Source organism: Spea bombifrons, chromosome 1 (assembly GCF_027358695.1).
Source record: "Spea bombifrons isolate aSpeBom1 chromosome 1, aSpeBom1.2.pri, whole genome shotgun sequence".
NCBI classification, from domain to species: Eukaryota; Metazoa; Chordata; class Amphibia; order Anura; family Pelobatidae; genus Spea; species Spea bombifrons.
This window is the reverse complement of record NC_071087.1, coordinates 163,958,096-163,976,226: the sequence shown is the minus strand read 5'-3', so window position 1 is coordinate 163,976,226 and position 18,131 is coordinate 163,958,096. Positions and strand designations below refer to the sequence as shown.

The following is an 18,131-nucleotide window of genomic DNA, read 5'->3' as shown; positions in this document are numbered from 1 at the left end:
ATAGCGCCAGCAGATTCCGTAGCGCTGTTACATTTATTCATATAGCGCCGGCAGATTCCGTAGCGCTGTTACATTTATTTATATAGCGCCGGCAGATTCTGTAGCGCCGTTACATTACATTTATTTATATAGCGCCGGCAGATTCCGTAGCGCTGTTACATTACATTTATTTATATAGCACCGGCAGATTCTGTAGCGATGTTACATTACATTTATTTATATAGCACCGGCAGATTCCGTAGCGATGTTACATTTATTTATATAGCGCCGGCAGATTCCGTAGCGATGTTACATTACATTGATTTATATAGCGCCGGCAGATTCCGTAGCGCTGTTACATTACATTTATTTATATAGCGCCGGCAGATTCCGTAGCGCTGTTACATTACATTTATTTATATAGCGCCAGCAGATTCCGTAGCGCTGTTACATTACATTTATTTATATAGCGCCGGCAGATTCTGTAGCGATGTTACATTACATTTATTTATATAGCGCCGGCAGATTCTGTAGCGATGTTACATTACATTTATTTATATAGCGCCGGCAGATTCCGTAGCGCTGTTACATTACATTTATTTATATAGCGCCAGCAGATTCCGTAGCGCTGTTACATTACATTTATTTATATAGCGCCAGCAGATACCGCAGCGATGTTACATTACATTTATTTATATGGCGCCGGCAGATTCTGTAGCGATGTTACATTACATTTATTTATATAGCGCCAGCAGATTCCGTAGCGCTGTTACATTACATTTATTTATATAGCGCCGGCAGATTCCGTAGCGCTGTTACATTACATTTATTTATATAGCGCCAGCAGATTCCGTAGCGCTGTTACATTATATTACATTCATATAGCGCCGGCAGATTCCGTAGCGCTGTTACATTATATTACATTCATATAGCGCCGGCAGATTCTGTAGCGCTGTTACATTATATTACATTCATATAGCGCCGGCAGATTCCGTAGCGTTGTTACAACAGGGGAGGCTGAATATGAACAATAATTAAAACTGACAATATCCAATTAAAAGATTAACTCACGGTAAGCCAGAGCGGGGCAGAAGGAGACGAGGTCTCTGATCCTAGGAGCTTACAATCATCCCTTAAAGGAACGGTAAAGCCAATATTTGTCCCTTTATTAACCTTTTTACCCCTTGTCGTTGCTGTCTAGTCGGGAAAGGGTTAACGGTGATATCTGCGCTGTTTTATCTCCTTTATGTTTGATGATCTCGAGCCAATCGGAAGTTTGATCAAAGTCCAATAATTATGATATCACCAGTTCCACCATCCAATCAGCTTCCAGCGGCTGAAGATAAAGCGCTGTGTATGGCTGGAAGCCCTGAGGCGCGCATGTCCTCAACGTACGAAAACACTCAGATACAATGAAAACGAGTAAAAAATCCCTTCCCTGATCAAAATAAATAAATAGGAGATAAACATCAGGGGGCTGTCCTGGTGACCCATTCTCAGGGTCTCGGGGTGAATGGGCAGACTGTCGGGGGTTTTTACCCCAGTCTCGGGGTGAATGGGCAGATTCTCAGGGTTTTTACCCCAGTCTCGGGGTAAATGGGCAGATTCTCAGGGTTTTTACCCCAATCTCGGGGTGAATGGGCAGATTCTCAGGGTTTTTACCCCAGTCTCAGGGTTCTCGGCCTGGTGCCGACTCCTTTATATTCTCCTCGGATTTAATGGTGTCTGAGCGTCCCGATTGGTCCTTTTCTCCCTGCTATATCACAGCTGGAATCCCTGCTTGAACACAGGTGACCCCATTCCGAATATCTTGTCGGCCGCCATTAGCGAGTCGCTGCACTATTGTCTGTGCGATGGGCCATTGAAGGGTTAATATGAGGAGTCTGGGGGTCCTAGGATCTGGACCCCGTGTCCGGTGTGAGGAGCGGTGGCTGGAGGGAGGGCAGGAGGCAGAAAAACAGCTGCCCCATAAACGCTTAACCCTTTGTGTCCCAGCTCTGTTTCCTTTTCCGTTCACAGAATAGAGAATGGATGGGAAACAGTAAATAGAAACCCCCCGCGGGGCAATAAAGCGCAGCTCGCCGTGAGAATCAGGAAATACCCCTGTATGGGGGGGGCTCCACAATGCACGGGGCGCAGATAGTGATCTGGAGCCAATCATGCCCCCCCCCGTTACACCCTAAACGTGATGGACCCCGGGGGTGTATTCTGTGGGGCACATTGGGGGATTTGCCGGGTGTTGCACCTCACGGTGTCTGTAAGGGTTAATAGAATGGAATTATCTTCCGTTTCCTTGTTTTCGGGGTCCGTCTCCCCTCCCCCGTGCCGATCGGTACCCGGCCCGAGTCCCCCTTCTTTGTCAGGGATCAGTCTGTTAGAAACCTTCAAATATCTACATGGGGCTTTTTCTACTTTACAGAAAGGGTAGTAGATACCTGGAATAGACTTCCAGGGGAGGTAGTAAAGGGAAGTGTTACCCCGCGATGTGTTTTATTTTGTTGCCTCGTTCCTCCTGAATTTGATTTCTTTTGGGTTTTTTTTAATCCGGGTGAATGCCCCCCCCCCCCCGCAGAGACCACGGCGGGCTCCAGCAGGCACCTTGTTGAGTAGGCTGTAATCAGACTCCCATTACTCTCAGCCAGCAGGTAAAAGCCGCAGCCAAAGAGGCCCGAGTGTGAGAAAGCTGCGACGCGTGTCTGATTAATACACGCAGACGGCTCCTGTTACACGGGATGAGAAGCCCCACGCACGGTACATGCGATAAGAAACCGCACGCGCGGTGCACGGGGGTGAGAAGCCCCGCGCGCGGTACACGGGGGTGAGAAGCCCCGCGCGCGGTACACGGGGGTGAGAAGCCCCGCGCGCGGTACACGGGGGTGAGAAGCCCCGCGCGCGGTACACGGGGGTGAGAAGCCCCGCGCGCGGTACACGGGGGTGAGAAGCCCCGCGCGCGGTACACGGGGGTGAGAAGCCCCGCGCGCGGTACACGGGGTGACGCAGATCCTTTGCATGGCTGTTTGCTAAACAAATACGTTCAAGAAAAAGTCAACACGGAGCTGCATTTAATACGAGGCGGAATTAGGCGGCCGGTATGGGGGGGATCCCCAGGCTGGTATGGGGGGGGGATCACCCGGCTGGTATGGGGTATCCCCCAGTGTAAACCCCCCCCCCCGGGCAAAAGCGTTAGTGACACAATACAAAGGGAAACAATGGTCGTTATGGAAACAAACACATTGGAAACTTTCCCTTACTCTCCAATACCGGCCAAGCGTCCCTGTTTAGCGTGGCTAGTCCCTCTCCCAACTCCCTGATGCCCCCCTCTCCCCCCTGATGCCCCTCTCTCCTCCCCTGATGCCCCTCTTTTCTAGGAGGTCAGAATGTTTGCTGGGTATGAGGGGATCGCAGGGTTCTACTGCCCTAAAAGTCCCGATAATGTGTATAGAATCTACAGTGGTATATTCATGGGTGTACGGAGTGTACTGGGCTGTACTGGTATCCAGGCACTGGGTGTACTGGGCTGTACGGGGTGTACTGGGCTGTACTGGTATCCAGACGCGGGGTGTACTGGGCTGTACGGGGTGTACTGGGCTGTACTGGTATCCAGACGCGGGGTGTACTGGGCTGTACGGGGTGTACTGGGCTGTACTGGTATCCAGACGCTGGGCTGTACGGGGTGTACTGGGCTGTACGGGGTGTACTGGGCTGTACGGGGTGTATTGGGCTGTGCTGGTATCCAGACGCTGGGCTGTACGGGGTGTACTGGGCTGTATTGGTATCCAGGTGCTGGGTGTACTGGGCTGTACGGGGTGTACTGGTATCCAGACGTTGGGCTGTACGGGGTGTACTGGGCTGTACGGGGTGTATTGGGCTGTACTGGTATCCAGACGCTGGGCTGTACGGGGTGTATTGGGCTGTGCTGGTATCCAGACGCTGGGCTGTACGGGGTGTACTGGGCTGCACGGGGTGTACTGGGCTGCACGGGGTGTACTGGGCTGCACGGGGTGTACTGGGCTGCACTGGTATCCAGACGCTGGGTGTAGTAGGTTTCCCAGTCTGTCGGCCGTCAGATCTCCGGAGTGTCAATCACAGGGAAACGATACATTAACTAGAAACGGCCCCAGACAGAGCAGAGGGGCCGAGGCGGACCCCCTTCATTTCCCATTCTGTTTCCTCTCTGTGGGGGATTAGAGGGGAGGAATAACCCACCGTGTCACTCGGAATCCACGTTTCCATCTTGAAAAGGAATTTGCTTTTCTTTAGATATCTCGGGGAATTTTCTATTTTCTGGGTCATTAAATGTTTAGATCATATATATATATTTTTATATTTCAAGATTTTTTCACATTCTATATTTTTTAAATTATTTATATTTTATTATTTTATGTTTAATATATTTTTTAATTTAAATTTATATTTTATTATTTTATGTTTTATATATTTTTTATATTATTTATATTTTATTATTTTATGTTTAATATATTTTTTATTTAAATTTATATTTTATTATTTTATGTTTTGTATATTTTTTATATTATTTATATTTTATTATTTTATGTTTTGTATATTTTTTATATTATTTATATTTTATTATTTTATGTTTTATATATTTTTTATATTATTTATATTTTATTATTTTATGTTTTATATATTTTTTATATTATTTATATTTTATTATTTTATGTTTTATATATTTTTTATTATTTATGTTCTATATATTTTTTTTATATTATTTATTTTTATATAATAAAATACCGTATTTTGGATTATTTTATATATTTTTTATTTTAGATTATAAGAGTACATACAGGTTAGATGCCATGGTTCCTTTAAATCCTAACAGCCCATCGGAAGCTCTCGCTGTATCAGCCTCCCAGCAGAGGTGGTAGAGAGTATTAAACATGCATGGGACAGACATACGGCTCCTGAATCTAAGACGAGAGCAATGCGGAGATGGGGGGGGTGCGGAGATGGGGGGGGGTTGTGGGGGTATCCATCACAATTAAGTGACATGAGATACAGATTTAGGCAGAATTGTAAAAATGTGTAAATGACAGAAAAGATTCATTCCTCGTCTTTAATCAGATTATATCGGGTTTCGTCGGCCACTCACAGCACAAAGAAGCGTTCACTGCGCCCGCCATGCGCCCCAGACCCCGGGCAGGGGGGCTTCCGGAGGTCAATCAGCACCAGGTGTGGGGGGGGGGCAAAGGAGCCACTCCTTGTATAGAAACTTAGAGATCTGCGCCCACCGGGGGTTAAAGCAGCGGTGCACGGTGTGTATATATATATATATATATAAATAGGGAGTCGGGGGAGGGGTCAGACGAGGACATCACCCCGCGCTGCACATCGCAATATCTCCGGGGGGGGGGGGGAGAGACGTTTAAATCCAGAAAGAGATAAAGGACGAGAGGGACCAGAATCTAACAGGGTCAGAGGCTTTTACTTTACCGAGAGGGTGGTGGGTAAGTGGAACAGTCTCCCAGCAGAGATGGTAGAGGCAAATACATTAAGCACAGTGAAAGATTTCAATTGCCTGCAGCCAGTTCAACCTGGGCAGAGGCGCCTTGCACCAACAACTCTCCTCAAAGCAATTATTGTACCCCGAGGCGCCTCCTCTCACGGCGCGGTGCCCCCCGCGTGGCCCGGCAATCTAACCTCTTGTTATAGTGAGTGACCCCGGACCCTGTATAAAGAGGCCCCGTTAACTGTCTGTGGGTGTCTGTGGCTGACCGCTGGACCGTGCGGAGCGTGTCGGTGAGACGCACAAACAGCGTGTGTCGGGGGGGGGGTGATGACACACGGGGGGGGATTGTGTTATTGGGACAGGTGTGTGGCCCCCGAGTGTGCACACAATACAACAGCACTAACATCCGACTGCACATCCTGGTCCCCGGCGGCTTGTGCAAACAGCCCCGAGAGAAGGCCGCGCAGGCCCGCGATGACAGAACTGCCCCACATCTCCCCCGTCCACCCAGCAAACGGCGGCCGTTAACCCCCGCAGGGCATCAGCGGGCTTAACTGCCCCCCCAAACCAAAGGAGGTTTCCAGTGCAGGCAGATAAGACTGACAACCGGGCTCCTGTTAGGGCCAACCTGGCAAGGGCCACGGGGGTGTCTCCCAGCCAGAGAGTCCTGTGTGGCCCCCCTGAGCTGGCGGAGCCCCTGGCCGAGACCCCTGTTATCCTGTGACTGGCATCTGATGTACAGCGGGGTAAGGGTTAAAAGCAACGAACGCGATGGGTTAGAAAGGAACTCAATCTGTCGGCGGAATATAAACGATCTCCGAACATTTCTTTACTGAGGGAGTGGTGAATGCGTGGAACGGCCTTCCAGCAGAGGTTAATCCAGGGAGGGGAACCCTGTAGGAGACACTCACCCCTCTTCTGCATGAAGCTGAAGAGATCGTCCAGGAACTCCTTGCGTTTGGGGTCATCGTCGAGCTCGTAAAGCTGCGAAACAAAGGAGAAAAATGCAATTTACTTTTCAGGCAAAACATCTCAAAAAAGGGGCAAAAAAGCGACACCCTCGAGAAAACAGAAATCGCTAATAAACAGAACTCTCGCATTTTTAGAATCACTAACCGCGCTGATGATCCAACTACCCGCACAGGTGGTTTTATTACAACGCCCATCACTCTGGGTTCCCACAACGTGCCGATGAATTCATCTTTTTTTATGCAAAAGTGGAAAAATAAACAGAGAGAATGATGATGATTAATCAGGCTCTAGAAATGATATAAACGGCAGGGAAGCGGTTGGCGGAGGGCGTGGGGTGTAAGCGGCAGGCGGAGGGCGCGGGGTGTAAGCGGGCGCGGGGTGTAAGCGGCAGACGGAGGGCGCGGGGTGTAAGCAGCAGGGAAGCGGTTGGCGGAGGGCGCGGGGTGTAAGCGGGCGCGGGGTGTAAGCGGCAGGCGGAGGGCACGGGGTGTAAGCGGGCACGGGGTGTAAGCGGCAGGCGGAGGGCGCGGGGTGTAAGCGGGGGCGGGGTGTAAGCGGGCGCGGGGTGTAAGGGTGCGTGGGGTGTAAGCGGGGGCGGGGTGTAAGCGTGCGTGGGGTGTAAGCGGCAGGCGGAGGGCGCGGGGTGTAAGCGGGCGCGGGGTGTAAGCGGGGGCGGGGTGTAAGCGTGCGTGGGGTGTAAGCGGCAGGCGGAGGGCGCGGGGTGTAAGCGGGGGCGGGGTGTAAGCGTGCGTGGGGTGTAAGTGGCAGGCGGAGGGCGTGGGGTGTAAGCGGGCGCGGGGTTTAAGCATGCGTGGGGTGTAAGCGGGCGCGGGGTGTAAGCGGGGGCGGGGTGTAAGCGTGCGCGGGGTGTAAGCGGGGGCGGGGTGTAAGCGGGCGCAGGGTGTAAGCGGACGCGGGGCGTATCAGGCCGCAGTAGTTATCGGGCCGCAGACGGTAACGATGTTATGAAACACGGAGCGGAACAATAATTTCTGGGTCAAGAGGCCCTTCGATCGCCACGACAACCGAGACGCCGAGATCAATGGATTCAGAGGAAGCCGAGGCGCGAAAGGGGGGGCAACACCACATTAACCCTTCAGAGCCAGCTGGATTCTGACTCCGTTCCTCCATAGACTTTTATTAGTCAGTGTCCTGTTGGTGATTAAGACCGAGCCATTCTATTGCTCCCCACAGGCAGTATGATAAGGAGTCGGGGGGGGGTTAGTAGATCAGGGATCAGATAACAGAGCGAGAATCATACAAACGGCTGATATGCAGCTGCCTGAAAACTTTATATTATGGGGGCAAAAAACTGCAAACTGGGGTGAAAGAGAGGAAAGGTATTTGAGGCGAGGAATGCGATCATTTGGGGGATTAACGCAGATTGGGGGGGCATTAAAACGATGCTTTGATGACCCCGCTGTTATAACGCAGGGTATCTGGCGGGTATGAAGTGCAAGCTCCCGGGGGCAGATCACGGATAACGCTTCATATACGTGACACCTGTCACCGGCTGGGGGGGGGATTAACCCGTTCAGCTCCCGCCGACGTCCAATCAGATCTGAAAATCGAAGGTTTCTCTCGGCAAACGTTTCATAAAACACTCGGCGGGAGAAACCCGATGCAGCGAAGCGATCAGATATTTATTCCGGGGGAAGCGTCAGCTCTGCGGAACACGGGGGGGGGGGGTCAAACGTTATAGGGGAAAAATGATGAATGATGTAACGTTCTCAGCAGGATCAGTAACCCCTTCAGCGCCGGATCTTAGCTGTATTGTGTTTATTCCATTTTGCAACAATGTAACAAGTTAATAACTATTGTTATTATAAAGTTTTACTTTACTGAGAGGGTGGTAGATAAGTAGAATAGACTCCCAGCAGAAGTGGTAGAGGGTAATACAGTGAGGGGATTAAACATGCATGGGATAGACATCCGGCTCCTGAATCTAAGACGAGACCAACGACTGATTAAGGTTTGAGTGGTTAGAGCAGGAGTAATGGGGGCCGGATGGGGGCCGATCTGCCGGCAGGTGGGATGTATAGCGGAGGAGAACGCGCTGAAACCTCCTCTGCCGTGAAACGGTTAAAGCTGAGGCCGTCTTCCTGCTTTGAATGCAGGCAAATTGCCCCAACATCCCGAACCAGAGAAAAGCCCCCCACCCCCCCCGCCGGGCGCCCCGGGATTTGCAAATCAAATCTTATCGCCCAAGAGAAAGAAGCTGCGTAACAGGAATGCCTGCGGAGTCACGGGGGAGTCGGCACCAGGGCACCTGCCACTGATTTCATATTCAAATAGGGCGGGGGGGGCATCGCACGATCCCGCCGTGATGTCAGACACTCGTTATTACGGGATCATCCAGTGATCGGGGGCTCGGGGTAAACGGGGCAGATTCTCGGGGCTTTTACCCCAATCTCAGCATCTGCCTATCCGAGCGTTCCGATTGGTGCTTTTCTCCCTGCTTTATCACAGCTGGAATCCCTGCTTGAATACAGGTGACTCCATTCCGAATATCTCTACCTCCTGACCCGCCATGGTTTCCATAACGACCGCGCCTCGCCATCCTCCTGATCGTGTTGTTTCTTTGACAATGTAATATCAGGCTGTCCGAGGGGCCGGTGGGCAAGTGTGTCTCATAAAAGTCTGTGCGCCGCAAAACCGCCCCTGCTGGCCCCCCGAGGGGCCAGACGCAGCCTGTCTCAGGGCTGACGCTAATATATAATAAGACAAAGCAGCTGCTTTGGCCCCGGGGGGCCCTTACCGGCTTATTGGAAGACCTTAGAAGTAACGCTTATTCTTTGGAACAGGCGGGGCCTTGGATATCTTCGGGCCCCTAAAGACAGAGCCGCCCTTTCTGGTCCATATATTATCGAGTCTACCTCTCCGCAGTGCGGCAGCTCCATGTATTTAGCACTACTCCTATAAAACCCCCATTAGAACCAGGCTGGGGGAGGGGGGTTTATGATGCCCAGACAGGGCAGTCTCTCCAGCCCCAGCCCCCCATTTATAGCCCTCTTTGGGGGATAAAACAGGGTATTTACAGCCATCCTGTCAGTGTTGGGACAGCTGTTAAAATTCCTTCCTGATACCCCCTCCCCTCCCCCACCGCCGGGATTCTCATACAGGGATCCGTTCAGCTGATGATGGCAGGGAGCCGGCTTATTCCTCCCCGAGGTGCCACCGGCTTAATATTCTGGGGTGTCCTGATTCGGGGGGGGGGGTATTTCTGAGCCCCGCGGGGTCTTATGTTCCCTCTGCGCCCCAACGTCCTGTAAAATTCTGTCAATGACCGCTGAACGGCGGCTCAGTAGTCGGGGGAGGCCACAGCTGTATTAGCCGCCGACAGCTTCATCAATTGAGTCTGGACCATCTCTCCTGGGAGGCTAGCTCATGTGTGGACTAACTCTCCTACCCAAAACTATACGCATTTTAAAAGCTTTACATGTAAAATGACACACGCTGTACACCTCACTTCCTATAAGGAAACAGGAAGTGCTCATCTGAGAACGTGCAACAAAGAACTGCTTCCCCCGTCATGCTGAAAAACGCTTTCTTATTTATTACATAGAAAGCAGTCATTCTCTAAATACCGGGGCGGAAAACCATCAGAGGTTTCTGCAGCAGATTTCAAAACTGCCCCGTATGGTCCTTCCCAACCCAGCAGTAATTACCCCGCAGTGAAGGGGTTAAAGACTTCATTATATATTAAACATATTAAAAGGCCGCGCCGGCACGTGTTCAGGAAATGACACGACATTAATTATTCACGGGGAGAGGAGAGCATCACGGGGAGGGAGCTTCGCGGTCTCGTGGGGCAGGGAGAGTGAGGGGGGTTACAGGAAGGGGGTAAATTAGAGGCTGGGGCATGTGAGAGGGTAGAAAGAGAGAACAGGAGAGGAGGAAATATAGTTCTGGAAATTACCGCTTTGGGTCTCACCCTTTAATCTAACCCCACACTCGCCCGTCTGCCCCTTCTCCCCACCCTAACCCCACACTCGCCCCTCTGCCCCTTCTTCCCACACTCACCCCTCTGCCCCTTCTACCCACCCTAACCCCACACTCGCCCGTCTGCCCCTTCTCCCCACCCTAACCCCACACTCGCCCGTCTGCCCCTTCTCCCCACCCTAACCCCACACTCGCCCGTCTGGTAGCCTCTACCTCTTCTGCTGGGAGGCTGTTCCATACATCTACCACTTCTTAGTAATGTAAAAGTCTGCACGCTGGGAAATGGGGTGAAAACAGCAAAACCCGCTAATTTCATTTCATTACAAGGACCGGCCCGTGTCCCACATCTCAGCAGCCTGCAAAGCCTGACCCCCCGCAGCTGTAAGGGTTAAGCCGGCTGTGTGGGGGCCGGGGTGGCAGGGCGGCTGTGCCGGGTTGTAGTAGTAGTGTGTGTGTGTGGCAGGTTATGTAACAACGAGGCAGCGCATGCAGCCTGCGGAGTCGCATTGTCCCCGGCGTGAACCTTGGACGAGCTCCAGGCCCGGCGTGTGCGAGGGATTCCCCCTCCTGTGCAATCTCATGGCGGAGATCCAGCCGACGGGAAAGTGACGAGTGCGTGCGCGGCATCGCCACCAAGCTGCCGCCGCTGCCTGCCAACTCTGCAGAGTCTCACTCAATGTGCCAGAGCAATCCGGGGCAGACTCAGAATGTACAAAGAGTTACAGAGTTACATAATTCCCGCGCACGCTCATCGCTAACTCACTGCATAATTCCCACTCATCGCTAACTCACTGCATAATTCCTGCGCACGCTCATCGCTAACTCACTGTAAATTCCTGCGCACGCTCAACGCTAACTCACTGCATAATTCCCACGCACACTCATGGCTAACTTGCTACATAATTCCTGCGCACGCTCATCGCTAACTCACTGCATAATTCACACTCATTGCTAACTCACTGCATAATTCCCGCGCACGCTCATCGCTAACTCACTGTGAATTCCTGCGCACGCTCAACGCTAACTCACTGCATAATTCCCACGCACACTCATGGCTAACTTGCTACATAATTCCTGCGCACGCTCATCGCTAACTCACTGCTTAATTCACACTCATTGCTAACTCACTGCATAATTCTTGCGCACGCTCATCACTAACTCACTGCATAATTCTTGCGCACGCTCATCACTAACTCACTGCATAATTCCCGCGCACGCATGTAACACACAGAACACGGAGCTGTCGGCAGGACTGTCTCGGCGACCTCACCAGCTGTGAAATCTGATATAAGATCACTAAACAAACTTGCACTTTTTGGCCACGCGCTGCGGAAACGTTTACACGGATATCCCGGGATTATCGCGCTGCAAGCTGCCGGCCGGCTGCCCCCCGCCCCGTCTGCGGATATTCTGCCCCCCCATCTGCGGATATTCTGCCCCCCCGTCTGCAGATATTCTGCCCCCCGCCTGCGGATATTCTGCCCCCCCCGTCTGCGGATATTCTGCCCCCCCTGTCTGCGGATATTCTGCCCCCGCTGTCTGCAGATATTTCTCCCTGCTGCCCCAGAGAGGGATGGCGGGGCAGAATGTTTTGACAGCGGATCTGAAGCGTGCGGAGTCTGCAGAGCCGTTCCTGTCTGCGGGGTTTCCGGGGCGGAAATGCCGCGCTCCTCCACTCCCCCCGTTTAATGCCGCGCTCCTCCACTCCCCCCGTTTAATGCCGCGCTCCTCCACTCCCCCCGTTTAATGCCGCGCTCCTCCACTCCCCCCGTTTAATGCCGCGCTACTCCACTCCCCCCCGTTTAATGCCGCGCTCCTCCACTCCCCCCGTTTATTGCCGCGCTCCTCCACTCCCCCCGTTTATTGCCGCGCTACTCCACTCCCCCCGTTTAATGCCGCGCTCCTCCACTCCCCCCGTTTAATGCCGCGCTCCTCCACTCCCCCCGTTTAATGCCGCGCTCCTCCACTCCCCCCGTTTATTGCCGCGCTACTCCACTCCTCCCGTTTAATGCCGCGCTCCTCCACTCTCCCCTGTTTAATGCCGCACTCCTCAGCTCTCCCCCATTTAATGCTGCACTCCTCCGCTCCCCCCCCCCGTTTAATGCCGCACTACTCCCGTTTAATGCCACGCTCCTCCGCTCTCCCCGTTTAATGCTGCGCTCCTCCGCCCCCCCCGTTTAATGCACGCATAAATCACAGCGATTGGTCGGATTCAGCAGCGGCGTCCAAACATTATTACAGACATCGAAAAACTTCTTTACAAAAGAAAACTTTTGGGGCGACCCCCATCCAGCATTTAAAGGGTTAACACAAACATTTAAAAGGGGCAATAAATGCGGGGCGCGAGTGCAGAGATTATTCACTTAACCCCCCCCCCCGAGAGAAATGAGAGAGAACGGGTGTTTGATTAGGAGGGAGTTTTGCCCCTTTAGCCCCCGGGGGCAGAGAGCGCGGCTTCCGGGAAGCCCTTCCCTGTGATGTATGTGAGAGCCCCCCGGGGGCATCGGGGCGACACCGGCTGAGTCACGGCCGCACCATCTGCTCTCCCCGCCGCGCTTCCTCTTATTACCCCCTGATATCACCTTCAAACATTTACAGGGGCAAGACCGGGCGGCGCAGGTGCAATTACCGTCCCGTCACATTCTACCCTTTGTTAAGCACAACAGACCCCCCCCCGGGGCAAATGAGCGCCACCCTGTGTGTGCAGGACTCATCAAAAGAAGCCCCGTAGGGGGGGGGGGCAGCTACTGAGCCCACCGGGTCACTTCACTACAAGTCACCTCACAGGGGCATCATGGGGGGGCTCATTGTACTGCGCTGCAGAATATGATAGCGATACATCCACCAATAAATAGTAATTCCTCCCCGTTTCTCCTGCTGTAACGACTCAAACCTTAATCAGTCGTTGGTCTCGTCTTAGATTCAGGAGCCGTATGTCTATCCCGCGCATGTTTAATCCCCTCACTGTATTACCCTCTACCACCTCTGCTGGGAGTCTATTCCACTTATCTACCACCCTCTCAGTAAAGTAAAACTTCCTTCCATCCCATCTCAGCCTCCAGTCAGCCAATTATTATTCCAGGTATTTAAATGTCGTGATTAACCCTTCGGAGTATCAGATATTTTGTATCTCCTGCTGGAAATGAATGGGTTAATTGATGCCCCCCCACACACACACACATGAAGCGACAAGAAATGCGGAGAATAATAAAGTTTATGGGAGATGTTTATCGGTCAGACATTCCTGGAAGGATCAATTAGTCCTCCCCAGTGTCCTGAGCAAGAAACAACAAGAGCCCCCCCATCACCCCCCCGCCGAGCGGAGCGCCCAGGAAGTCGGAAAAAGGGAATCATCCGCTTCATGCGTCTGAGTTTTCGATGGATCCGGGGTACGCTGCGTTACGGGGGCCGAACGGGTGAAAGGTAATTGGCCCTTGAGGTAAGAGCCCCGGGGCCACACGTTTACCCAAAGGGTCACCTCCCTGTCACCCTCCCCGCTACCCCGTCACCTCCCTGTCACCCTCAGCCATCACCTCCCTGTCACCCTCCCCGTTACCCCGTCACCTCCCCTGTCACTCTCCCCGTTGCCCCGTCACCTCCCTGTCACCCTCAGCCGTCACCTCCCCTGTCACTCTCCCCGTTAATCTGTCACCTCCCCGTTACCCCGTCACCTCCCTGTCACCCTCAGCCATCACTCCCCTGTCACTCTCCCCGTTACCCCGTCACATCCCTGTTACCCTTCCAGTTACCCCGTCACCTCCGTCACCCTCAGCCGTCACCTCCCCTGTCACTCTCCCCGTTACCCCGTCACTTCCCCTGTCACCCTCCCCGTCACCTCGCCACCTCGTCAGATCTGTCAGTGAACGTGGCAGAGGAATAACGTCCGGTTAGAGTGTAAGCTCAGAGTGCCAAACATACAGTAACAGAGGGTTGGGCCCATGAGCTTACAATCTATCATATGGAGGCCTCAGACATGCGCTCTGCCCCTTAACGCATGCATACAGCGCGGGCGGACATCAGAGACCCCGGGGGGGGTCTTTATTACCATCTGTTTCTTACATTCTTTTACCCCCCTGCCCCGAGGCAACAACTTCCCATAAACACAGAGAACAGGAGGAGCGACTCGTTCCCGGCCACCGAGGGTTAAAGCGGCCGTGAACAGGTGTGAGCCCCTCATCTATCACCCCTGACCTAAAATAACAAGGTGCCGGCCAGGCAGCGAGGGGTCAGAGGTCGCCTTTCAAGTGGTGGCCTGATGAGGCCTGTTATTTAAACTCAAAACCCGGACATTCTCTTTAATTACCCCGAGGGGGAGGGGCAAGAGGGGCATCACACTGCAGCCAGCGACATATTTACCCTCCGTGCTGCCCATGCAGCGCCAGGATATGACATCATCACGCAGCGCCTTCCAATGCCGTCTGTGCTGAGCCTGCGCAACCTCCATAGCGGCCCTTAAGCTGCTCTGTCAGCTCTGGGCCCCGTAATCTCATTGTATTAGCTTCTACCACTTCTGCTGGGAGGCTGCTCCACTCATCTACCACCCACTCAGCAAAGTCACATATATACCTTATCTGTAGTTTTGTTTTTTGGGGAGAAATCCAGATTTATTGTTTTTGGAGAAATCTCCTCTTAAATTTATGGCCTATTTTACCCCTGCAGGGCTGTGGTCCGGGGCAGATGCAAAACCCGCGGAAAGAATAACTGCCCCTGCCCTAAACTCCACGGCTTTCCTCATTCTTTCCTCTAAGGCTGTCGGAGCAAATCAGCCCCAACAACAATGGGGAGGAATAATCCCGCCGATCCCGAGAACAGGAAGTCAATCTGACTGCTGCTCCCGCGGCGTTTGCTTATCTTCATATGTAAACAGTCCCAATGTAATAGCCCCACGGCGGGCGGGGTATCTGGTGCTGAGGCAGGGTATCTGGTGTAGCCCCCCGGGGTATCTGGTGCTGTGGCGGGGTATCTGGTGTAGCCCCCCGGGGTATCGGGTGCTGTGGCGGGGTATCTGGTGCTGTGGCGGGGTATCTGGTGTAGCCCCCCGGGGTATCTGGTGCTGTGGCGGGGTATCTGGTGCTGCGGCGGGGTATCGGGTGCTGCAGCGGGGTATCTGGTGTAGCCCCCCGGGGTATCTGGTGCTGCGGCGGGGTATCTGGTGCTGCGGCGGGGTATCTGGTGCTGCGGCGGGGTATCTGGTGTAGTCCCCCGGGGGATGTGGTGCTGCGGCGGGGTATCGGGTGCTGTGGTGGGGTATCTGGTGTAGCCCCCCGGGGTATCTGGTGCTGCGGCGGGGTATCTGGTGCTGAGGCGGGGTATCTGGTGCTGCGGCGGGGTATCTGGTGCTGCGGCGGGGTATCTGGTACTGCGGCGGGGTATCTGGTGTAGCCCCCCGGGGTATCGGGTGCTGTGGCGGGGTATCTGGTGTAGCCCCCTGGGCCGCGCTCCATATCCTCACCTTATAAACACGGGATTAACCCTCTCCTGGCCATGCTGCTTGATATCAAACCTGTCCCCAGAGACGGAGGATCCCAAGGGCAAAGTCATCGAGCTTTTATTGCCCCTATCTGCCCCAATTAGTAAATCCAGCTTTTATAGAGTACATTGTGTACAGAGCGGGGCAAAGTCTACCCGCCGCCGCCGCAATCCGCTCCTTAATCAGCCGGATCACAAATAGCGTCCATAGATCCGCTCGGGTTTAACCCTTCCAGCTACACTCAGCACCAATCACATCATCGGCACGTTCCTTATAGAATTCACACCAACATTCTACGGGGGCTCAACACAAAGAGAGGGGGAGAGGGGGGAGTGAAGAGAGAGAGGATGGAGAGAGACGGGGAGAGAAGAGAGGGGGGGAGTGAAGAGAGAAAGGATGGGGAGAGAAGAGAGGGGATGAGAGAGAGACGGGATGGGAGAGAGGAGAGGGGGGATGAGATAGAGATGGGGAGAAAAGAGAGGGGATGGGGATGGGAGAGAGAAGGGGGAAAGAGAAAAGAGAGAGAGATGGGAGAGAGACGGGGAGAGAGGAGAGAGACGGGGAGAGAGAATCTGCCACCCGCTCAGTAACTCTGCTCTGACTTTTTGCCAAAACCCTAAGAAGCTCTCGAATCCGTCAGTAACCGTGGAAACTCGGCGTCCGGATTGTCTCCTCGGAAGATTCCGCTGTTTCCGGTAACTTCCCCGCCGGTGCCCCCCCCCCTGCTCGGCGGAAACGGTTAACTGGACATTTTTACAGATTTTATGTGATTTTTTACGGCTTACAAAAAAAAACTATTTTTTATTTTTTTTATATATTTGACCCGAGGCCAATCCAGTAACGGGAGGTTTAACCCCTTCCCGCCCTGACTCCTGCCCGGGGGGGGGGGCGGATTTTCTGACCTTGTAAAGCTGTAAGTGTCAGAATTCCAATTTAACGACAACGAAATTCCACGTTAATAAAGTTAATGTTTACTTTATCCGCTGCTATTAACCCCTCGTGACGCCGGCGGAGAGCCGGGAGAAGACAGAGAGAAGAACAGAGAGAGAAGGAAAGAGAGAGAAGGGCAGAGAGAAGGGCACAGGCTGCTGACTGGGCCTGAACAACACGCGTAACACTGATTGCGAGCTCTTCTGCCCACTGACTGTCTCGTACTGACCTATCAGAGATATCGGGGGAGGGAGCTCCTCGGTTTCGTGGCTGTACGGGCCGCTCCCCTAAAAGACCATCTCTTCTGGCACAAATGAGAGTAAGACGCATGGACTGACTTACCAGAAGAGGTGGTCAACAAGCAAGGAAAGATAAGGGGGTAACAAATTCCACGTACCAACCGAACGTACGAGAGGCTGAAACCCCCAACTCCCACAATCCCCAGGCAGCCACATCATCAGTACGCTGCCCATATTCTGGCCTCTCTGCACTTCTTGGGGTCACCTGATACCCCATCTGCCCCGGAGCTCCCCCCCACCCCGATTAAATACCCCCCCCGCTGCAGCATTTAATATTTAACATCATTTATAGACCCCTCATTAAAAACGCTGATCTCTCCATCCCTGCAGATCATTAAACCCACAGCCCGGGGGCAGCGGGGCAACTGGGGGGGGGGCGGGGCAACTGGGGGGCGTTCTGTGACTTACTGCTGGGGGTATAGTCTGCGATTTGATCCGTACATTGGCAGGGCCGACAGCACAGAGACCCAGAACCCACCGGCAGATCGGCCCCCATCCGGCCCCCGTCTAGTCGCCCGTTTCTCCTGCTGTAACGACTCAAACCTTAATCAGTCGTTGGTCTCGTCTTAGATTCAGGAGCCGTATGTCTATCCCATGCATGTTTAATCCCCTCGCTGTATTACCCTCTACCACCTCTGCTGGGAGGCTGTTCCACTCTCTCAGTAAAGTAAAGGTAACTACGTGTGGCTTTTGAACGCGTAACAGAAATCCTAGAGACGCTGCTTCAGGACTAACAACAGGAGCCATTAAAAAAGAGGATTTGGGGCAAAATCAGTCCTATCACCATAGCAACCAACTGAACCATGATGGTGATGGCATAAACCTGCACCAAACCACTTTTTTGTGCTCAAGCAACTTTTGGTGGCCCCCGGGGGCCATTGGCTGGAGAGCTCGGATATGGCCTTTCCGTGTCCATGCGCCGTGGGATGCTGGCGATATACAAATCAACACACTGACCCGTGAGGAAAATTAATGCAGAATGCATAGGTTTTGGGGCCAGAGTGGCCGGGGGCCCCGGGGGAGGGGGGGTCGGGGGCCCCCGGGGGGTGATCAGGGCGGCTTCTGTTATCGG

General features: G+C 53.1%; 1 protein-coding gene across 1 annotated transcript in view; it reads right to left on the bottom strand.

Annotated features, from left to right (window-relative positions):
* The window catches only part of ARID3C (AT-rich interaction domain 3C), a 48,756-nt gene that overhangs the window by 16,549 nt on the left and 14,076 nt on the right, over positions 1 to 18,131 (bottom strand). Inside the window, exon 3 of the mRNA XM_053448812.1 lies at positions 6,358 to 6,430. Within this exon, the coding sequence (XP_053304787.1) occupies positions 6,358 to 6,430 (73 nt within the window). The remainder of the gene's footprint in view (positions 1 to 6,357; positions 6,431 to 18,131) is intronic.